This window comes from Vipera berus (genome assembly GCF_964194415.1).
Source record: "Vipera berus genome assembly, chromosome: 5".
Lineage (NCBI taxonomy): Eukaryota > Metazoa > Chordata > Lepidosauria > Squamata > Viperidae > Vipera > Vipera berus.
The window spans coordinates 39,991,651-40,016,282 of NC_138207.1; the positions used below are offsets into that span (position 1 = coordinate 39,991,651).

General features: G+C 42.6%; 1 protein-coding gene across 1 annotated transcript in view; it reads left to right on the forward strand.

The window, feature by feature from the left end:
• EPHB1 (EPH receptor B1) overlaps positions 1-24,632 on the forward strand; it is a gene marked incomplete at both ends in the record, with an annotated part of 375,741 nt that overhangs the window by 287,011 nt on the left and 64,098 nt on the right. Inside the window, 2 exons of the mRNA XM_081329090.1 lie at positions 618-773; positions 14,817-15,152. Coding sequence (XP_081185216.1) covers positions 618-773; positions 14,817-15,152 — 492 coding nt within the window. The remainder of the gene's footprint in view (positions 1-617; positions 774-14,816; positions 15,153-24,632) is intronic.

Sequence of the window (24,632 nt, forward strand, 5' to 3'; positions counted from 1 at the left end):
TGAAAAAAGGATTCTTAAACATTAATCTAATCTAGAATGCATGTGCACATCTAAATCTATTCTACAGATGGCTCTATCAAATTAAATGAATTTAGAGGTAAAAAGAGAAAGGATACTTCAGCAGAAATGCCATGTTTATTGAATTCATTTCCTATAAAGATTTGTCAGGGGTCTACTTTAAAATCTTTTCAATGACAAGAGAAAATATTAATATTTTTCTAAGTATCTAATACAGTCAGGGCTTTTATAAATTAACAATGTTTAACTATGAGGATGTTATAAATACTGTTTGTATTATAACTGCAGTTGATGATTTATCCTGATTATTGTCCTTTTTCATTATTGGGTTTACTAGACAGCTGTAGTTATTGTGTGGTTTAGAAGCAAAGTGAATAAGCAACAAAGTCAGTCCCAAGACATCCATAGATTAGTTCTCTCTTTGCCTGCTTTCAACACATTTCCTCATGAATTTTATTGAAATTAGAGGAGTAAATGCTACATTAAAACTATGATAATGTCATTTTTCAACAATTTTTGGTATCAAAGCAAGTTTAATTTTTTTGTGCGTGTGCTATATAATCTTGATTCAAAAAAGTGTCTTTTCTTTCCTTTTGTAGCTTGCCCAGCAGGGATGTTCAAAGCTCATCAAGGAATAGGAATCTGCACACAATGTCCTCCCAATAGTCGCTCCACATCAGAAGCTGCTGCCATCTGCACTTGTCGCAACGGATACTACCGGTCTGACTTTGATCCGTCTGAGGTAGCTTGTACTAGTAAGTACTAGTATTTATTTTTGAAAACAGGTTGTCTTCAAAACTAACTGGATCCTTCTTCTTAAATAGATCTGGAGAAACAACATTCAGGAATAGCCTGCATGATAACAATAGTGATAATCATGGGTTTTTTTGGAAATGATCTAGAAGGACACTGAACATCAAACAAGTGCCAGCTCAAAACCTTCCTGCATTTACTACAGCAGTCTGATTTTTTTTCCAGATTTAGATTTAAAAGTCATATGAATTTTCAGGAGACAATTCCTAAAAAAGGCGACAACTACATGTTTTTTTCAAACCTGCATGGAAGCCTAAAAAAGGTCTGGCTGATTTAATGAGTAGCAGAGAATTGTTCACATGATGTCCACATCATTTTTGAAGAATATGTACACATAAAAGATAAATGTTAAAATTATTTTTAATAGACTGAAAAATGTTTTTTAACCCTTAGCTTTCTGACCAGTACATAGCTGATTACAAATATAGAAAGTCTATTTAAGGAGAAAAAAATACTCTTTAACATGCTGTAACAAGAAAAAGGATCTCATCAAAATTAGTATTTCCTGGCAGAATAACAGCAGTAGTACAAACACAAGAAAAGAAAACTCATCAACAACTATTATTACAAGATCTGGGAACAAAGGCTCACAATTTAGGGATGGATGATATTAACCATTAAATGTTAATGACAGGCAGAAATAAGTGTACAATAAAAAGAAGAAAACTTTTGAGTTTTCTAAATGACTATCATTCAGATTATTGGCATCTATGTTATATCAGACACAAAATAAATCCTTAATGATTTTTCATCATTAGTAATTTTCTTTTCATGTGAATTTATCATTTTTAAACATTTAGGACATAAATATTATCTCTTCATAAGAGATACATTAATTGTAGTACTTTAGTCTGTTGGCTCACCAAAGCTAGAAAATTAGAATCTCTGAAGTTTAACTTGAATATGTGTGCATTCAATGTGCCAAAGAAATGGAATTATCTATAATATCTACAAAGGGAGCAAAAGACAATGGATTGACAATCCCATATTGGGGAAAAAGCCTTCTTGATTTTTCAGCCTTGCATTCAGTGTGATTTCTACCATGACCTGTTATTTCAATTTACATTTCATTTGTACTTTAATCTTGTTTTGGACAAATTAATATTTTGGGATTAATTTGTCTGATTTATTTAATACCATATTGCAGAGACATTTGAAAATTATTTTTTACTGCTTGGAGACTGCTGGGCTGTCCTGCATTTCCAGGGAAGAGGCTGACCTTTCTAACTTCCTTTGCAGCTTGCTTACACAGAAGTCTATATTAGCATACTACATTCTGCATAATGCTTATGTAGGTAATTGCATTGTAGTTATGAGTTGCCTAATGTGTGTTTGGAATAAGAGATTAATTTCCATATTCTGCTTGATCACTGGTAACAGGAAGTGTAGTAAATAAATCTGTTTTTATTGCCTCTTGTTATATAGCTGATTTACACTATGCCTTACTAGAGAAGTACTGTATGTAAAAAAAAGTCAATTTGTTGGTTTTTATTTCTGCTCGTTAAGACCTAATTTTAAAATGTTTTAATTTGAGGTGCCAGATGTTCTGTTCCCAAATTGTTCCATGCCATAGGAGTAAATAAATTGAGTACTGTATGCTAGCTGTTGCTGCTGTTCACTTCCTTTCCAGTGCATTTCCTGCTTTGTAGAGCCTTTCACTAGTATGCTTTTAAAGTTCCTCATTTAGTGCTAGGGATGCGATTTACATTAAATTTCATTGACTCTTATCTGGGTGCCAGTTTAGTAGTGAACTTTAGTTGACTAGCTTCTTGTGTATAGGCTGGAGCAATACATCTTCTGAGCTTCAGTTTAATGTATAGTCCTGATTCTTTGTTCCTGACAATTAGAAGCCTATGACTGAATTGCTCTTATTTAGTGATATTAAAAAGTAGCATACTTTTTTCCCCTCCATTACACTATTTCTCTCTTGCTGCATATTTTTCTGAATATAATCCTAAACAGTTCCCTGGCTCTTCCTGTTTGGAAAGAGTCATACTCCCCAAAGGTTAATTTGTTGGTTATCAGGCAGTACATGGGGTTAAAACGAGTGGGTGGGGCTAGCGCAAAATTGTATGGGCACTCTCACTTCTCTTTCTCGATTCTCTCTTCCCACACACAGCAGATTGCAGGCAGAAATAGACAACTTGCTGCAGCCGGCTCACCCTTGCCGACTTACCCCAACCAACTCACTGTGGGACAACAACTCACCAGTCAACTTGTCCATAGGACAACTCTCTGCAGGACAAATCAATATGGGATAACTCATGAGAGAGACAAGTAGAATTGCAGCTTGCCCCAACCTTGAGAACTCCTAACTTGAGAAGGTTCAAACCTAAAGCAAGACAAGGCCCATTGCAATTCTCTTTGTCCCTCTCTTGAGTTATCCTACACTGAATTGTTATGCAGCAAGTTATCCTATGGCAAATTGGCCAGGGTGAGTCAGCTGGGGCAAGACAACTGCATCCAGTCAGCCATAATAAGTTGTGCTAGACCTGATTGTAAGAAAGAGTTAGATATCTCTTACCAGAGGCCTAAACTGATTTTTTGCAGATGGTGTTTGAAATTAGTTTTGTTACTGCATGTGAATTTATAGGTTGCCCACTTCTGGTCTTGATGAAGGAAATGCAATAGGTCTGGAAACTTTATATTAACTAATGATACTTGACTGGCCTTCCCAAGCCAAGCTGGTTATAAATGAGCTTAAAAATCTCCATTGGCTGCAGGTTTATTAGAAGAGGGGAAATTCCTAAACAATCCAGCTTCCAATTTGAGCTACGCTGCACATAAGGCCAAGTAAATTTTTCCTCCCTTACTTCCTCTTGATTTGTTAAGATAATCATAGCTTACTGAACAGTATATATTTGCCTAATTAAAAAAGAATCAAACCATGAGTTTATCTCATGGTTTGCCTATTTACTGAATAGTATTGGAAATATGATATGTTTGCCACATGGATTTTCTATTTTGAATTACATTGAGGAAGGCAACAGAACTATAATGTCTGTGTTTCAGAAGTCTGCCACTAAATGCTCAAATAAGTTGATAAAAGCTTCTATCAAGTGACTGGCTATCAGCCATGCCAGGTAAACTGAACAGGAAACATGACTAGATGAGCTAATTTTACTTCATTGTAAGGCTGCATTAATAGAATACTGAAAAAGATTTAATTGACTATTTTGTTCAAATTCTTCCAACCTGATGTCCCAAGGTGGATAAAGCTTGAAGTGGCCAATGTTTCCAGTCAGTCACATTCCATAGTCTTGCAACTTTCAAATGGCTTGAAATTACAACTTCCAGAATACTCCTCTCATTGGACTAACTGGAGATTCTGCAAATATTAATCATAACTCATCTTGCAAACATCAGATCAGAGAAAATTGAGTTAGTGAGCTTTAGCATTTGTAGAGTAGAAATTTTAAAACAAAATCTTGTGGGTTTTTCCCCCTCAGTGGTGAGAGGAAGAGTCAAGAAATCTAGAGAAAGGATCATTATTTTTCATTGGGAAGAATGAATATGTTTTACAATTCTGTAAGCTTTCACTGTGAGTGCATATCTATCTACGAATTCAATATGGTTACATTTTTAAGTGCAGCACTGTTTTTGTCTTCTGTGTACATAGTAAAGCCTTTACTGCTAGATGGCTCATGACAAATACTTTATCTGTGCTGATAGGAAAAAAATTAAATGGAATGGAATTTTTGTTAAAAGGACAGCATTTTTCTAGCAATTTTAACAAAAATGCTTTCATCTGTGTAACCATGGCAACAGATCAGAGAAGCTCTCTCAAAGTGCCTCTCTGAATGTAATTATGAAGAAAAAGGGAAAGAGGAGGGAAGTAGGGAATTTGGAATAGAGACAGCAGCCGGAAAACCCTCCGGGCTTGAGCAGAAGTAGGCTGTGGCAGATTCAACAGAATTGCTTTTGATTCATTTTCTTTTGATTAAGATGTTGAAACACTTACCAGTTAATTATTTTCTTTGATCCCAACAAACTGACCAGCAGCATCTCCACACCAATGTCAATGATGTGGTGTCCAGCAAAGCTATCCCCACTGATGACAGGACTAGTTTTCAAATAAATGAGGAAGAGGAGGAGCCACAAAATCTTTCAAATCTTTCAAGACCTGAATGCATATACAGATGCCGTACTCTCTTATATTAGAACATGCACTGATAGGGTAACAACAGAAAAGTGCATTAGAGTTTATGGAAACTGTAAACCCTGGATGACTGCAGAGATACGGACACTCCTGAGAGCCCGGGATTCTGCCTTTAAGGCAGGGGACAGGGACACATACAGAGAGGCCAGGGCAAATCTTAGAAGAGGCATTAGGATGACGAAACAGCAATATAAACACAAGGTGGAGAACCACCTAGCAGACAACAATCCGAGGCAAGTGTGGCAGGGACTGCAGCACTTAACCAACTACAAGGGGAGTACAAGGAGCATGGTTAACACCGATGCCTCGTTGGCTGAGGAGCTGAATATCTTCTTCGCTTGCTACGAGGTAAAAAGACCAGACCCCGTAGCCTCTGCTGGCCGGCCTTCTGATTTTCAGCAACTCATCCTATCTGAAGACCAAGTGAGAACTGTATTGAAGGCTGTGAATCCCATCAAAGCTGCAGACCCAGATGGGGTGCTGGGGATAGTGGTTAAGAACTGTGCCGACCAATTAGCAGGGGTCCTGACAAGGATTTTTAACATCTCCTTGCAAACGGCATGTGTACCATCGTGCTTGAAAGCAGCTACTATTGTCCCAGTCCCCAAGAAAACTGCAGTTGAGTGCCTGAATGACTACAGACCTATTGCATTAATGTCTGTAGTCATGAAATGTTTCAAAAGACTGGTTCTCCAACATCTCAGGACATGCTTCCCACTGGATTTCGATAAACATCAATTTGCCTACAGGGAGAACAGGTCAACAGACGATGCCATAGCTACTGCTTTACACTCTGTAGCAAGTGATCTTGAGAAACCTGGAAGCTATGTCAGGATGCTTTTTGTTGATTATAGCTCGGCTTTCAATACCATTTTGCCAAGCACTCTCATCGAGAAGCTGAGTGACTTGAAATTTTCCCCCTCCATCTGCGATTGGATTCAAGACTTTCTTAGGGACCGGTTACAAACAGTGAGGGTTAGGTCTGCTTTGTCCACCCCCCTGAAGCTTTGCACCAGCTTGCCACAGGGCTGCGTGCTTAGCCCTTACCTGTACTCTTTGTACACATATGACTGTGTATCATCTGACCCATCTACTGCGATAATTAAGTTCACAGATGATACTACCGTGGTGGGTCTTATTACAGGTGGGGATGAGACAGCATACAGGGCGGAGGTACAAAAACTATCCATATGGTGTTGTAACAACAACTTGCACCTGAACATTGGCAAGACAAAAGAGATGGTGCTAGACTTCCGGAGGAGAAAGGAGGAACCTGCCCCACTTTACATCGGGGAGGACTGTGTGGAGAGAGTTTCCTCCTTTAAATTTCTGGGAGTCTACCTCTGCGAAGATCTGACCTGGAAAGTTAATACAACTCAGGTGGCCAGAAAGGCCCAACAGAGAATTCAGTTTCTCAGGGTCTTGCGGAAGAACAGGGTAGAACAATGGCTTATGGCCCTCTTTTAGTGGTCTACTATAGAGAGCGTCCTCTTGTATGGTATTGTGGTTTGGTATGCTGGTCTGACAGCCGTGGATAGGAAAGTATTACAGAGGGTGGTGAGCACAGCACAAGACATTGTGGGCTGTCCCCTGACACCACTGGATGACATCGCCAGGGCTCGCTGTCTTGGAAGAGTGAGGAAAATTCTCAGGGATGACTCACACCCTGGATGAGTCATTTACCTTTAGAGTCATTTACCTTTAGAGAAGAATCAGAAGGTGTTACTGAAGAACAAGCCCCATTGAATAACATTGAAGTTGACTTCAATTTCAAGATGGATTCAGAAAGGATAGCTTACAAGAAAGAGGTGGAAATAATGGATTAGCAAAGGGAACTGGATGATGATTTATCAATTAAAAAATACACACAAATAATTAACTAGAGATAGATGTGGAAAACTTTTTTTACATTGGCTTTACAAAAGGGGTTTGCTGAAGTTGCTACACTGGAATTAGACAAGAGAATGTGGGAAATAATTAGACAAGAGAATATGAGAAAGCAGATGTTACACTTTTTGTAAAGAAGTTAAGACTTTTGAGAGAAAGAATTAATATGAAATTGGTTCATTGGACCAATAAACTGGGTCTAAATGATAATGTTTTCTTAAAGATTTTGTTTATTTGAATAGAGAAAATGAGGGGATATGCTTCAATTGAAATGGAGATGTAAATATAAAAGGAAGTCAAATTCAAGTTTTTAATAGTTATAATATAATTTCTGGTAAACCTTTTTCTGATTATAATGGAGAAATGAGGTTTTAGAGATGGGTTTATAGAGAAAGGGGTGATGTGTTGGACTTTAGTGTTAGGAATAATAATAAATTGTTAATGTTGATTCTTGCTAGGAATAAACGGGCAGGTTCTTTCTATATTTTTTCCTTTTTTTTCTTTTTCTGTATTTTTTTCTTTTTTCTTTTTTTTTCTTTTTCAATTTTTAATTACTTTTAAGTTTTTAAGTTGGCTCAATTTCCAGGATGGCAGACAAGCATTTTAAAGTTGCCCCTATGAAGAGCTTCCTCACTGTAAGCAGAATCTTTAGTAAAGGCAAAGATATATGTTTATCCTATGTTGACAGTTACTTTTGGGAATTAGTGCAAGCTCATGGTTAAGTTGTTGTGTTTTGATTAGGAAGTTCCTGGTTCAAGAAATCAATTTTGGGGGCCATGGACTGAGGCATCGGAAACAATCAAGTATCATTTGTTGTTGTTGTTGTTAGTTGTGAAGTCATGTCCGACCCATCGCGACCCTATGGACAACGTTCCTCCAGGCCTTCCTGTCCTCTACCATCTTCTGGAGTCCATTTAAGCTCACGCCTACTGCTTCAGTGACTCCATCCAGCCACCTCATTCTCTGTCGTCCCCTTCTTCTATTGCCCTCAATCTTTCCCAGCATTAGGCTCTTCTCCAGTGAGTCCTTCCTTCTCATTAGGTGGCCAAAGTATTTGAGTTTTAGCTTCAGGATCTGGCCTTCTAAAGAGCAGTCAGGGTTGATCTCCTCTAGGACTGACCGGTTTGATCGCCTTGCAGTCCAAGGGACTTGCAGGAGTCTTCTCCAGCACCATAGTTCAAAGGCTTCAATTCTTTGGCGCTCAGCCTTTCTTATGGTCCAACTTTCACTGCCATACATTGCAACTGGGAAGACCATAGCCTTGACTATACGCAATTTGTTGACAGGGTGATGTCTCTGCTTTTTAGTGTGCTGTCTAGATTTGCCATTGCTTTCCTCCCGAGGAGCAAGCGTCTTTTAATTTCTTGGCTACAGTCCCCATCTGCAGTGATCTTGGAGCCCAGGAAAATAAAATCTGTCACTACCTCCATTTCTTCCCCATCTATTTGCCAGGAATTGAGAGGGCCAGATGCCATGATCTTGGTTTTCTTAATGTTTAGTTTCAACCCAGGTTTTGCACTCTCCTTCTTCACTCGCAACAAGAGGCTCTTTAGTTCCTCTTCACTTTCTGCCATTAGAGTGGTATCATCTGCATATCTTAGGTTGTTGATGTTTCTTCCGGCAATCTTAATTCCAACTTTTGATTCATCTAGCCCTGCCTTTCTCATGATGTGCTCTGCATATAAGTTAAATAGGCAAGGCGACAGTATACAGCCTTGCCAGACTCCTTTCCCAATTTTGAACCAATCAGTGGTTCCGTGTCCAGTTCTCACTGTTGCTTCTTGGTCCGCATATAGGTTTCTCAAGAGACAAATAAGATGGTCTGGTACGCCCATCTCTTTAAGGACTTGCCACAGTTTGTTATGATCCACACAATCAAAGGCTTTAGCATAGTCAATGAAGCAGAAGTAGATGTTTTTCTGGAACTCTCTAGCTTTCTCCATGATCCAGCGTATGTTAGCAATTTGATCTCTAGTTCCTCTGCCTCTTCGAAATCCTGCCTGTACTTCTGGTAGTTCTCGATCCACATACTGCTGGAGTCTAGCTTGTAGAATTTTAAGCATAACTTTACTAGCATGTGAAATGAGTGCAATGGTGCGATAGTTTGAACATTCTTTGGCACTGCCTTTCTTTGGAATTGGAATGTAAACTGATCTTTTCCAATCCTGTGGCCACTGTTGAGTTTTCCAAATTTGCTGGCAAATTGAGTGTAGCACTTTTACTGCATCATCTTTTAAGATTTTGAATAGCTCAGCTGGAATACTGTCACCTCCACTAGCTTTGTTGTTGCTCAGCTTTTCTAAGGCCCACTTCACTTCACATTCTAGGATGTCTGGCTCGAGGTCAGTGACCACCTCATTGTGATTATCAGGGACGTTAAGCTCATTCTTGTATAGTTCTTCTGTGTAATTTTGCCACCTCTTCTTAATCTCTTCTGCCTCTGTTAGGTCCCTGCCATTTTGGTCCTTTATCATGCCCATTTTTGCATGAAACGTTCCTTTCATCTCTCCAATTTTCTTGAAAAGATCTCTGGTCCTCCCTATTCTATTGTTTTCTTCTATTTCTTTGCATTGTTCATTTAAGAAGGCATTCTTATCTCTTCTAGCTATTCTTTGGAATTCTGCATTTAATTGGGCATATCTTTCTTTTTCTCCCTTGCCTTTCGCTTCCCTCCTTTCCTCAGCTATTTGCAAAGCTTCCTCAGACAGCCATTTTGCTTTCTTGCATTTCTTTTTCTTTGGGATGATTTTGGTTGCTACCTGTTGTACAATGTTGCGAACCTCTGTCCATAGTTCTTCAGGCACTCTGTCTATCAGATCTAATTCCTTAAATCTATTTGTCACCTCTACTGTATATTCAACAGGGATATGATTTAATTCATACCTGACTGGCCTAGTGCTTTTCCCTACTTTCTTTAATTTAAGCCTAAACTTTGCAACTAGAAGCTCATGGTCTGAGCCACAGTCAGCTCCTGGTCTTGTTTTTACTGACTGTATAGAGCTTCTCCATCTTTGGCTGCAGAGCATATAGTCAATCTGATTTCTGTGTTGACCGTCTGGTGATGTCCATGTGTAGAGCCGTCTCTTGGGTTGTTGGAAAAGAGTGTTTGCTATGACCATCGTATTCTCTTGACAAAATTCTATCAGCCTGTGTCCTGCTTCATTTTGTACTCCAAGGCCAAACTTGCCTGTTATTCCGGTTATCTTTTGGCTTCCTACTTTAGCATTCCAATCCCCCATGATGATAAGGACATCATTTTTTGGTGTTAGTTCTATAAGGTGCTGTAGAGCTTCATAGAACTGGTCAATTTCATCCTCTTCAAGTATCATTATAGTATCATTAATGGTATAACCAGTTAAAATGTCTTTCAGCAAAACAAGCCACTATATTGCTAAAAAATTACCCAAACAATAAGGAGAGTTGTAAGTAGAAAAGTGGAACAACAAGTTGTTGGAGTCTGGTCATGAGCATGATGGTTACAAGATGGATTAGTTGAGCATCAGCTGACACAGAAATGTAAGCAAATCAGATTTTCTGTGTTTATGTGATGTAGTACAGAGATGGGAGACACCAGAAGTGGTGCAAAAATGATTAGAATGCAGTAGTATTGCAGGCTAACTCTGCCAACTACCAGCAGTTCGATCCTAACCTCCTCAAGGTTGATTCAGCCTTCCATCCTTCTGAGATTGGTAAAATGAGGACCCAGATTATTGGGGGCAATATTCTGACTCTGTAAACCACTTAGAGAGGGATGTAAAATACTATGAAATGGTATATAAGTCTTAAGTGCTGTTGCTATTGCTATTTCTGAAAGAGTAAAATGGAAAGAGAATAAAAGTTTGCTTGCCTGCCAAACTAGGCTTTATTCTGAATTACATGTGTCAAAACCCTCATTTCTTTTCTTGATTTTTACTTCAAATGTTAAAGTGATGTCTTCAGCATATGACTCTGAAAGATGAGAGATACTGTACTATCAATGAACAACAACCAACCAAATATGACTTAATTTTTATCAGGATTGTTGCTTTGTACTTGTCACAGCTTTGCTTAGGGCATGACAATAAATCTCTTCCTATAAAAACCCAACCAGCATCCAGGAGTTAGCAGAGGAAAAACTAATGACAAGCTTCAAATAAATAATTTGCTTTTATTTCATATAAAAGAACCCCTAAACAATGATGATCACCTAATGCAGATGTAGCAATCCAGTTTAGGGGAAGGACTGACAGCTAAGGGGAGAGGTAAAAAGAGAAATTGAGAGTTGTTACATAACCACAAACAAGTCTCCCTTAATTGGCATTGAAACTTACCTAGCTCTTACCAGGTGCTGATCATTAATTAACAAGATTTCTGTGCGTAGGCTTTCAGCAATAAAACAGTTAAATTGAATCTGTATGTATGGACCTGGTTTTTTGCACATGACATAATCTTCTCAACTCACAAAAAATTCAAATAGAGTGCAACAAAAAACCCAGCATGGCATCTGATCCACAAGCAGGAGCAGCGGCTGATGAAGCAACAGTGGACACCATTTTATGAGGTCAGAATGGTGTAGAGAACAAAGTACACAATTTGTCAGCAGCATCACTCCAACTAGTGCAACAGATGCAGAATTTGAACTAGACTGCACCCTTGATAGACCTGTCACATGCAACAGTTCCAAGAGTGCAACCTGTGTTACAGAGAAGTCATGGAAGCCTACCAGAAAGATTTTGAAGAGAATCAGAAAGGAGGAGAATCTTCTTAGTGCAATACAAGTTATTTATGAGAACCTGCGTAGCAGAATTTCTGATCAACCGGTCACAAGTTTCGTTTGTACTGATAGTCTCAACAGCTCAATGGGCATTCCCCATTATCAAAACCAGTATCCAATTATGGATAAATATCAACACTTCATGTTTAAATTCAGGGTCCACTTCAGAAATCCAATAAGAGAGGTTACAGTGACCTGCAGGATTCATCAGGTTAAGCAGGGTAAGAGAAGAGTCAGACTGTACATAGCAGAATTCAAATTAATCACAGCAGACTTAGACTGGAACAAGCCAGCCCTAATTGCTCACTCACTTTCTCCACATGCCAATTGCTATGACCCCCTTCAAGTTTTGTATGGCACAGATCTGAGAGTTTTACCAGATAACCCAAAGGGAGACAGCTCCATCATAGGAATTGTGGATTTTTTGCAAGAGCAGTTTGCTACCCAGGTCCTGTTGAAACAGCAACTGGAACAAGAGAAGCAATCATATAATTAGGCTATGAACGCCCATCACCCATCAACAGGTAGGGCCATTGATAGCTGAAGGAAACAACATTTGGCACTCTGCCAAGTTTTTGATCTCTACCAGACTGTCTAAGAAACTAGAAGTGGGATCCTTCAAGGTCATCCATCAAATCAATCATGTAGCATTTTGCTTGTAATTACCTCCCTCCATGAAAGTTCACCTAGTTTTTCCCAATCATTATTAGTCAAACCCCTCCCCCCTTGCCAGTAATTGTGGAAGGAGACAAGTAATACCTGAAGAGATAGATTTGGTGGATAATTAATTTGCTGGATACTTTGCTGGATACTTTGCATCCCTTCAACCAGATCATTAATACAAATGTTGATAAGAGAGAATCCTCTGGCAATCTTAATACTTCTCCCTAAAGTGAAATTGCATCATGTTTGAATACTCACAGGTTATGGTGATCCATCTAACAGTTTTATAATGTGACCAATTTTATTAATGAGGATATCATGAGAGATATACTTTGCTAAGAAGATGTTCATAGCATTCCCTGGATCTGTTGATATGCAAAAAAAAAACATTAAAAAATCACATAGTTAGTCAGACATTATTTGTTTGTGCCAAACTCATGCTGGATCTTGTTATTGGTTATGTTTTCATTCATGTACTCACTAATATGCTGTTGAATAAGCTGTTCAAGGATTTTGTGTCAGAGAGAAGAAAAGCTGAGAGATGCTGCAATTTTCTGGGGTTTCGTTTCTCCAACTTGGAAGACATTTGTTCTTCTCCAGTCTTCTATGCTTCTCAGTTTGCTGGGAACTCTCAAAAATTACTGTTAATAGCTCTGCAGTCACCTTCCTTAGTATCGTAAAATAAGTCATCTGGTCCTAGAGACATGGATTCATTTAAATTAGTGAAATGTTCTCTAATTCTCTCCTTTGCTTCCTACGTTTTAGCTCCCTCCTTCTCCTATTAGCTAATGAAAGCAATGGGATTAGGTTTGGGGGAAAATGTCAAGATTTTCATACCATTTTTAGTAAGATAAAGAGTAGATTAGATTACTCTTTATCTAGACCACATGGAGTATTCTCTGCTAACAGAAATAACTCTGAGAGATCCTTGATACTCTCTGAGCTTGGTTGTTCAGAGAACACAAAGGACCCCTGGTTTCAACCCTGAGCTACAAATATTCTCCTTTATTGGTAGAAGTGACATTATACTGATTCAGTTTGGCAAATGCTTCCTGCTAAGACAGGAGTACAACCAAAGAAAGTCCTTCATTACACTGAAAAACTAATGGAATCAAGATAATTTTTCTATTTAGCACTACAGACAGCAGCAAATAATATAAAAGCTATATGCCATGGTTCCGGCAGATGTTACTCTTCAAAGAACGTTGTGGCATTGTTTATCTTAAAGATTTTTTATTACAATAACATGGCATCGGTACATACATGGTGGAACTCAAAATCTGAATTCCCCTCCTCTGAACACATAGTATCAAAGAACAATACCCTCTTCCTATTGACAGTCATAAATCACATTCTCCAGTTATTTTAAAATGCAAACCTCCCCTCCAGTGGTCTAACCTTATTCCTTATCATCTCTTATTTCAAACAACCTTGAAGAATACTCTACTGCGATGTTGTTATGTCTAACTAATCTCCATACACATTCTCTCCCCTCCCCCCATCATCTAATTCTAATTCTAAAAGTAACATACAGGTTAAAGAGAAAATGGTTGCAGCTTCATATATTCTCTCTCTCTCTCTCTCTCTCTCTCTCTCTCTCTCTCTCTCTCTCTCTCTCTCTCTCTCTCTCTCTCTCTCCTGTTTAGATTTTTTTTAGTATTATAGTTAGGTACAATTATTTGGAAGGAACAAAAAGTAATCTAGTTTGAATCATATCACTAAAGACAATAGTTAAGTGAATGATACCATGTTGTTATCATGTTGCATGGGGAGAGAATGTACTCAAGATTGACATATCTACAACCCACAAGGCAGTGACCCAAACAAGCAAGGAAAAACACAACATTTCTTCTATTCTGGATATTGAAGATAATTATGCTACACAATCTATGGGTTATTTGCTGACATCAGATGCTTCAAGGTAACTCAAATAAATGAGCCCAGTAAAAAAACTCTTCTAGGAACATCACTTGTCAATTTTCTTAGCTAAGGTTATCATGAGAATTTGTGTATGAAATACATTTGTTATAATTGCTTATATTCTCTTTTAAGATAATAATTTTCCCAAACCTGTTTACAAGTAAAAAAAGAAATTATTTTAAAATAAACACACTACTAAAATTTTTCCAACGTGACTGCTGATAGTAATAGGTCAGGCAGGTGTGGGAAGATCAGAGCAAGCTGAATCAAGTTTTTCAAGAGAGGGATATTTGGGGATGTGAAATGTTTATGAGAACACAATAAAAGTCATTTGGAACATGAGAAAGTCTCTCTCATTTCAACCATCCTCAATAGAAGCCCACATTAGAAAAACACAAGAGATATAGCACTCACTCATGTGGTCACCTCCCTGGTGGATTATTGCAATTGATTTAAATTGTAAATATTTTGCACAACACTGAAATAAACCAAATATTCCAATGTTTTAAAATAAAATGTTTTAAAGTACCACTAAAGTTATATATTTTAGTGCAGCCATATATTTGCTTGCATAGCCTTGATCTGCAAATTGTTATTTAACAGGTGTTCCCTCAGGACCTCGCAATGTAATCTCTATTGTCAATGAGACTTCAATTATATTAGAATGGCACCCACCTCGGGATACAGGAGGTCGTGATGATGTGACCTATAACATAGTCTGCAAAAAGTGTCGATCAGATCGCCGTAGCTGCTCCCGCTGCGACGACAATGTGGATTTTGTACCAAGACAACTGGGGCTTACAGGAACTCGAGTCTTCATCAGCAACCTGTGGGCCCATACACCATACACCTTTGAGATCCAAGCTGTCAATGGGGTTTCCAATAAAAGCCCATTCCCACCACAGCATGCCTCAGTGAACATCACCACCAACCAAGCAGGTAAGATGCAGCTCAGAAAACACCAGTATGATTTTCTTCATGAACATAAGGAAATAAAATTGAACAATTCGTTGACATGGTATCTGCTGTTTTGAATATAATCTTGATATCAGAACCATTAAATATTTATTTTATTTATTTATTTATTTATTTTTATTACATTTATATCCCGCCCTTCTCCAAAGACTCAGGGCGGCTTACAAGCTTAGCAGTAGCTAAGCAATCAAGTTCTAGAATTATCTATAGGTCTTGCTACTTATTTCTTCCCCTTCCCTTTTAAGCACTGGGAGATGGGAACAAATCTCTTGCTAGGTTTTGCTGTAACTGGTGAATTTATGGTACCCATGATATAGCTCTGATAGTCTTAATAGCAGAAGAATACTTAACAACTCCCCAAAAAGTTGTCTTCTTCCAGTAGGCTTATCTGGGATAGTGAATGAGGAGAAGCAACAGCAATGCTGCAGTGTGCATCAGGCAGGTAACAAAATTTTTAGTGTTTTTAATTACCAATAATACTCTCATATATTAATCTGGGGCAGTATAACACATATCAAATTGAGGTTGGATTCTGCAGCTACTACAAATAAGTGCAACTCTAGAGCAGGCATGCGAGTAGAACAACAGCCATGTCAGGCCATTAAAACCCATATGCTCATCTCACAGTTTCTTGGATTGCTCACATGGTGGCACTCAGTATTCACAGTCTTTAGCTGGTGGAAGAACTTCATGTTCCTAAAGAACAAAAACAAAATTGGTTTCTGAAGTAGTCACACTAGAAACATGATCTGGAAGGAAAACATCTGGATCCACATAACAACTGAATAATAGCTGTACAATTAGCATTCTTAGTAGCAAAAATAAAACCACAGCAACCTATAGAAAGAACCAGAATTTCTTTTGGACTTTGTCTTGTTTTTTCCATTGATTTTTTAAAAAAATTAAAGATAATCATGGATGACTCAATCACTGATTCTTCCTTGGGAGAGAAATGTGTGGGGACGTATTTTGATGCTGTTAGATCTACAATGTCTGTACATGTATTCTTTATATAAGACTAAAAAGAAGGTGGGGGATGGAAAAGCTAACAGGTAGTGACTCTGGTCGAAAATTTAATGAAGGGAAGAATTAACTATAGAATGTGACAACAGACAACAATCTGTTTTGGTTTGGCTATAACAAGAGGATGAACATTTTATGTGATATATATAAAATTGGAAGCCTTTATTAATGCCACCCCAATAGCCACAAAAATTAAAAAAAAGTCTTGGTATCAATATGTATGTATGTTGCCACACAGCTGGGCGCCAGGTATGTGAGCAACAAGCCCAACTGAACCCGAGGACCACATCTCAAGAGGAGGGATTCACTCCCGGCCATCTGGACAATGGTGGCCTCCCGGGGACACAAAGTCTCCCGAATAACCACTGCCACCCCACCACCCCTGCCCTGAGCCCGTGGCTGGTGTATCAATATGTATGTATGTATGTATGTCGAGGCGATTCTGGGGGTGGGGGGTCTAAAAACAGCTGCTGGGCGCTGTTTTTCTGCGGCGCTGATCCCCCCCCCTTCGAGCCAGCGGCTTTTGACATCTGCCGCCTGTCAACCTGCCGGCCCATGATGGCGCCGAACGCTGCTACGCTGTGAAACCCGAGATGTCAGCCCTGCTTTTTCATCTGCTGCTGGCCGAGGCGACTTCGTGCTGCTGTTGGCTGTGGCTACTCCGGGACTCGGGGGTTTTTAAAACAGCTGCTAAGCGCTGCTCTCTGTAGCGCTGAGCCCCCCCCCCCTCCGAAACAGCGTCTCGTGGATTCTAGCGAGCGGTGCCGAGAACTGTCTGTCGACTTGCTGAGCCTCATCATGGCGCTGAGCGCTGCCACGTCGTGAAGCTCGGGACGTCTGCTTTGTTTCCATCTGCTCGCGGGCTGAGGCAGCTTTGGGGATTGGGGATTGTTGGAACAGCTGCTGGGCGCTGCTTTTCGTGACGCCGAGCCCCCCCCAACCAGCGGTCTGCTGATTTGAACGAGCAGCGCTGAGAATTTCCTGCCGACCTGCTGAGCTCCGTTATGGCGCCGAGCACTATTACAGCACCGGGAAGCCCGGGACGCCTTGCCTGTCTTCCTTCCTCTGCTTGCTCGTCGTGGATACCCTCTGTTGTTGGAGGGGCAGCGGCGATGATCCCACCGGACGGAGATTCTTCTACTACCATTGGCTGGCTGGCACCGTTTTCTGCGGTGCGGAGCCTCCTCTCCTCCCGGATGGTGGTTGCAGACTGTGGGCCTGGTCATCGGCCTCGGCGGACATGCTAGCGAACTTTTTTATTCAATATAGCTGCTGGGACTACCTCTTTCCTCCGTTGGAGATGGTTTGGACTGGCGGACGGGCATTGACTGACGGCGCTGATTGGCGGTGTGAGGATCAACAGAGGCTTGGCCTCCCTGTCCTTTACTTTTTTGCTGCCAGGCAGGCGTTATGACTGGCTCCGTACCTGATGGGAATTAAGATCTCCCTATTGATAGTCCAATGTGGACGGGACCGAACCGTGGTGGGAGGACGGTTTTGGACTGGTCAGCGTCCACCTCACTGGTGTGAGAGACCAGTTGGGGTGGGCCTGGCTCAGGATCCCCTTTTTCTCTCTCTGCTCCAGTCAGATGCCTCAGCCGGAGTGAGAGGACGGCTGAGGTTGTCTTTTGGATTTCCATCTCAGGTGAGAGCTGAGATGGCTTTGCAGATTGAGAGATACGCCCACTGGACTTTTTCTTTCTCCATCTATGTACCATCAACGAGCGATCCTCTGGATATATTTGTAACATCGGCCCTGAGAGACTATTCGAGCGCAATATGATCTATCGTTATTCCGAAGCGGATTTGTATGCCCTTAGGGCGGTTCCTGCCTCATGGGCGCGACCTGTCGCCTGTTTCCATACTCCCCTTAATGACGGGTCCAAGCTTTGGGACTCCGAGAGGTGGTTGGGCTTGGACAGGGGCCTCGAGTTAAGACGCGCTAAGAGGCCCCTGATAAGATTCTTAGCCGGTTATTTTAAGAGGTTAGGGAGGGGGAGGAAGGGGAGGGTGGGGAAGGAATCTGTAACCGGCACTCAGTCTGGACCTGTTAGAGGTCCCGACGGGACGGGGTCGGGGGAGGTGGCTGCTGGCGCTGGGAATGTGGGGGTGGGGCATCGAATCCCCACGGCGATAGGGTATGGCAGCAGGTGTTTGCGCGGAGGGCCATATCAACATCTGGGATCGCGCCCCCGCTATCTCCGAGCGGTGGCGCGCTCCGACCCTCCGGTTAGCACCCTCCTACCCGGGGATGAGGGTGATCAGGCCCCTGAGCTCAGGTTGGTCTATTTTAACGCTAGATCCGTAGTTAACAAAGCTCCCCTCATCCGTGATCTGATCGAGGAGGAATGTGCGGATCTAGCGTGCATCACGGAAACTTGGTTGGGTTCGGAGGGAGGGGTGCCTCTCACCGAGTTATGCCCGCCAGGTTTCCGGGTGCTGCACCAGCCACGGGCTCAGGGCAGGGGTGGTGGGGTGGCAGTGGTTATTCGGGAGACTTTGTGTCCCCGGGAGGCCACCATTGTCCAGATGGCCGGGAGTGAATCCCTCCTCTTGAGATGTGGTCCTCGGGTTCAGTTGGGCTTGTTGCTCACATACCTGGCGCCCAGCTGTGTGGCAACAGCCCTGCCTGAGCTGCTCGACACCCTCTCAGGGTTGGCGGTGGAGTTCCCCAGGCTTATAGTCCTGGGTGACTTCAACCTGCCATCACTGGGGGGGTCGTCGGAGTTAGCTCGGGAGTTCATGGCTTCCATGACAGCCATGGGCCTGACCCAGGTTATTGAGGGCCCTACTCACGAGGGGGATCATACTCTCGACCTGGTGTTCCTGTCTGGACAGTGGTTGGATGATCTGGGAGGGGGTTCTCCGTCCATCACCCCTCTGTCATGGTCAGATCATCACCTCCTGAGGCTGGTTTTCCGTCATGCCATCCCCCGCCGCTGGGCGGCGGAACCGACCAGGTGGTTCCGCCCCAGGCGCCTAATGGACCCGGATCGGTTCCAGAGGGCGCTTGGGCCGATACCTATCACCCTTACCCACAGCCCAGTCGATGCTCTGGTGGAGGCCTGGGAAACGGCCGCCACCAGGGCACTCGACTGTGTTGTACCCATGCGACCTCTGACTCGGCGCAGATCCCGTTGGGCTCCATGGTTCTCTGTGGAGCTCCGGGAGATGAAGCGTCGGAGACGAGGTCTAGAGAGCGGTTGGAGATCCAGCCGATCCGAATCCGACCGATTGCAGTTAAGAACCTTCATAAGGTCTTATCTTGCGGCGATAAGGACGGCGAAGTCTAACTACTTTGCCGCCCTTGTCGCGTCCGCAGATAATCGCCCGGCCGCCCTGTTTAGGGTGACTCGCTCCCTCCTTAACCAGGAGGTGAGGGAGGATCCCTTGCAGGGACGAGCCGAGGAGTTTAGTCATCATCTGACGGACAAAATCGCTCAGATCCGGACCGGCTTGGACTCTGACTGGGCAGAGTCTGATGTGGAGGAATCAGGCGGTCTTGAGCACGTTATCTGGACTGAGTTCGACCCTGTTTCCCCTGATGATGTGGACAGGATCATGGGGAGACTGAGCTCCACCACCTGTTTGTTGGATCCGTGCCCCTCCTGGCTAGCTTATGCGGCTCGGGAGGGAACACGAGGCTGGTTCCATGCAGTGATAACTGCTTCTTTGAAGGAGGGTGTCTTCCCTGCCGCCTTGAAGGAGGCGGTGGTGAGACCCCTCCTCAAGAAGCCTGCTTTGGACCCGGCTGTTTTAAACAACTATCGTCCAGTCTCCAACCTTCGCTTCCTGGCGAAGGTTGTTGAGAGTGTGGTGGCGCATCAGCTCCCTCTGTTCCTGGAGGAAACTGATTATCTGGACCCGTACCAATCGGGCTTCAGGCCCGGACACAGCACGGAGACGGCATTGGTCGCGCTGGTGAATGATCTCTGGAGGGCTAGGGACAGGGGTTGCTCCTCTGTCCTGGTCCTATTAGATCTCTCAGCGGCTTTCGATACCATCGACCATGGTATCCTGCTGCGGCGTCTCAGGGGGTTGGGAGTGGGAGGCACCGTCTTACGGTGGTTCTCCTCCTACCTCCAGGGCCGCTCGCAGTCGGTGTTGACAGGAGGGCAGAGATCCGCCCCGAGGTCTCTCATTTGTGGAGTCCCTCAGGGGTCGGTTCTCTCGCCCCTCCTGTTCAACATCTACATGAAGCCGCTGGGCGAGATCATTCGTGGTTTTGGGGTGGGGTATCACCAGTATGCTGATGATACCCAACTTTTTCTTTCCACCCCGAACCAACCCAGTGATGCCCTCTCCGTGATGTCCCGGTGCCTGGAGGCGGTCCAGGTCTGGATGGGGAGAAACAGGCTTCGTCTCAATCCCGCCAAGACTGAGTGGCTATGCATATCGGCGTCTCGGGTTAACCAAGTTATTCCACCTCTAATGATGGGGGGTGAGGTGTTACCCCCCGTTGATAGGGCTCGCAACTTGGGCGTCCTCCTGGATTCACGACTCAATTTTGAAGATCACATAGGAGCCGTGACCAGGGGGGCTTTTGCACAGGTTCGCCTGGTGCGCCAGTTGCGTCCCTATCTGGACCGAGACGCCCTACGCACAGTCACTCATGCGCTTGTGACCTCCCGTTTGGACTACTGTAACGCTCTCTACATGGGGCTGCCCTTGAAGACCACTCGGAGGCTTCAACTGGTGCAGAATGCGGCCGCGCGAGTTGTAATGGGGGTTTCCCGATACTCCCATGTAACACCTCTACTCCGCGAGCTGCATTGGCTTCTGGTTGCCCTCCGGGTGAAATTCAAGGTGCTGGTTATCACCTATAAAGCCCTATATGGCCTGGGTCCGGGTTATTTGAGGGAACACCTGCTGCCGGCATCAAACGCCCTTCGCCCAGTGCGCTCCCACAGGGAGGGTCTGCTCAGGGTTCCGCCGGTGAGAGATTGCCGGCGGGTGACACCCAGGGATAGGGCCTTCTCAGTGGGAGCGCCTGCCCTCTGGAACCAGCTGCCAGTAGAGCTGAGGACTGCTCCCGACCTCCGATCATTCCGCCGGGGCCTGAAGACCTGGCTCTTTGAGCTCTCGGGCCCAGGCTGAGGGGAAAATTTTAACTGGGGTTTTAATGTACAGGGTGAATTTAATGCTTTTTAAATTGGTTTTAACTTTTGTATGTTTTGATTTTAATTCCCTGTAAACCGCCCTGAGTCCTCAGGGAAAGGGCGGTATACAAATGCAAATATTAAATTAAATTAAATTAAATTAAATTTCAGTATTCTGTCTCCCAGAAGTAAGAACTTTGTCAACTCAACATGTCAGACAGAATTGGGCAGCAAAGATACAACTGAGATCTAAGCAGAAGTGTAATTCTTGGCAGTGATGCGCTTTTGTCCATCCTTTCTGCTTCCTTTTCATTTTACCTGGTCATCTTCTTTTGCTCTATTCACCAGCCTCAGGTAATCTTCATTCTTTGGTTGGCTAAACTTGCAATCCATGGAGCAATCTCCAAATGTCTGCCCTTCCTCTTTTTGTATAAACCCATTGTTTTTAGGTGGTATGTGTTTGGTTCTTTTTTGTTCCTGTCAGCCAGTCTCCCTGATCCCCATTTGTCCATTTGATCTTTTCTTCCTGATTATTCCTGTCACGAAGATGTGATTATTAAAACTTGATATATTTGTATTGTACCTGGCTTTTCTCTGCAGTTGTCCAGATAAAGTTCAATGGATTTTGGCATATTAAGTATACGTACACAGTGTTTAAAAGGCCTCAAAGATGGAGCACATATTTGGCAATTAGAAATGAAGCATCAGCATTCAGCACTTTTTAAGCAAGTAGAAATGTTGTGCTGGGCGCTACAGGGATTTAAAGTGAGAGTAATGCAGAGAATGGACTAGATAGCACAGGTTTGACATTGACTCAGGCATTGATGCCTAACATTTTGACTTGCTGTCCTCATTTATTTTGTTGTTGTTTTCTGTTAATCTGGAAAATGCAGAATATTTCTAACTGCAAGCTGTTATTTCTTATGCAAGAAATAACATAAAATTATATTACAGGCAGCTGTATCTTCACATATCATGGCATACATTTACAGTCTGCATAGTCTTTATTAAATTCTCGAAGGAAAGAAATGGGGTAACAGACTTTAAATAAGGACAAATGATGGAGAAAATTGCATGTTCTGAGTTCATGCTCAAAAAGTATTTATGTCAGTTCTCCTCTCTTTAATTAATCTAATTAAGCATTTTTAACAGAAACAAACTTGAATGCTTTTCTCAGGTTCGTAAGAATTGACCTATATCCTCAGCTTAGCCATCTGTCTACTCATTTACCCATATATTTCTTTTCATTTCTTGGAAACAGTTATCTCTCCATCTGTCCTTTTTGCCTTCCATAAAATTCTCCAACCAATACATTCCTATTTAATTGATTGTATCTGCAGGGCTCTCTTCAGTTCTTCAGCTTTTACTGAAGTGATAGGCCTGAAGGACTCTCTAAATGGAGTTGAGGTCTTCTGCACCTCTGTCAGTTTTATCCATTTGCCTGCTAGGCTATTGTTTCATGAAATGTTGCTAACTGGGCCTTTTCTCAAATGTACATCCTAATTTCCTATGTGAACAAGCTTGCAGGCATACAGTAGATGTCATTATTCCTTTTTCAGCTGCTGTAGGACAATTGTATATCAGCCACATGGTTTCTATACTGTTCTCTTTCAAGTTTCAAATACACATATGCACACAGAAATGCTAGGTAATGGTAAGCAATTTACTCAAGGCTGAAAAGACAAGCAAAGGAACATAAATCAGACTATATGAAGACAAGGCTTGCCTGAATAGTTTCACTTTCTACAGGAACAGACAGAGGAGTAGTCAGGATTCAGTCTGAAGTTCAGAGAGGCAAGCAAGATTTATCAATCACTCCAAAGTTCATAGTTTCAGGATCAGATCTGCTTCTTTAAATAAGGCTGCACCAGTTGCTTTTCATTAAGGCAGTCTTTGAAGGCAGTCAATGTGTTTCAATGCCTATATCATCATCTGCTCCAGTTAGTCTGATGCTGTGTCTGTTTGAAGACCCTCCAGCTTGATGTTTTCTAAATTGTGTTTGGAAATGCCCATCTAGGCAAGGAGGAGGAATCAAGCAGGGAACTAGTGTTGAATCCTTGCACAGCTACAAGAGACTTAAGCCTTATCAGTTCCATGGAATCTTATCTGTTAGTTCCCAAGGCAAAACAAGCAGTCTGGTGAGATTCCTGTACTATACAGGAACAAATAAAATAGTCAATTTGAATCTTTCATGTATGGATCTGGTGATGTTCAACTGGTTCATCTGGAGCAGCTTTTTCAGATTCAGAGTCCTAAGCCGTGATGCATAAAAATATCTCATATAAACCTTCCTTTTCACTTTGCAACAGACGTACCTATTTTATTTCAAATTTCAACCATTTGAAACTTTAAAAACTGTCTTCTGATAGAAGTTATATATTTTCTTCCAAAAAAGTAGGATATAGAAGAATGACTATAGAGTAATTAACTATTTTTTTAATCACAGGATGTTTATCAGGAGTAGTTTTATGGATTAACACATAATCAGGAAGTTTCAGGAGTCCATATGTCAATCTGTGTATTCCTGTAGTCTCCTGAACATCCTACTGCAGCTACTTAACTCCTGCTGCTTGCTGTAGCAGTTATATGTTCACCAATTCCCTTCATATAACCAAGAGAAAGAGTAGTAACCTGCATAACCTGTTAATATACTAGAGATTTAAAGACATGGAATACATGATGTACCGTATATACTTGAGTATAAGCCGAATTTTTCAGCCCACTTTTTGGGCTGAAAAATTCCACTTCGGCTTATACTCCAGTCAACAAAAAAACTTACCGAGGACTTGTGCGCGGCCGAGGCTTTGGTGCTTCCGGGATCGCCCGCACCTCTCCCAAGCCACCGCCGTCCGAGACCTGCCGAAGTTTGGGGAGGTTTGGGGAGGTGCGCGCGCACCTCCCCAAACTCCGCGCCTTGCCTGCCTGCTTCTTTCCGCAGCGGAAAGAAGCAGGCAGGCAGGGCGCGGAGGAACGGAGACTTGCCGACGTTTGGGGAGGTTTGGGCGCCTCCACAAACCTCGGCAGGTCTCCGTTCCTCCGCGCAGACCTGCCGACGTTTGGGGAGGTTTGGGCGCCTCCCCAAACCTCCCCAAACCTCGGCAGGTCTCCGTTCCTCCTGCCGACCTTTGGGGAGGTTTGGGCGCCTCCCCAAACCTCCCCAAACCTCGGCAGGTCTCCGTTCCTCCTGCCGACCTTTGGGGAGGTTTGGGCGCCTCCCCAAACCTCCCCAAACCTCGGCAGGTCTCCGTTCCTCCTGCCGACCTTTGGGGAGGTTTGGGCGCCTCCCCAAACCTCGGCAGGTCTCCGTTCCTCCGCGCAGACC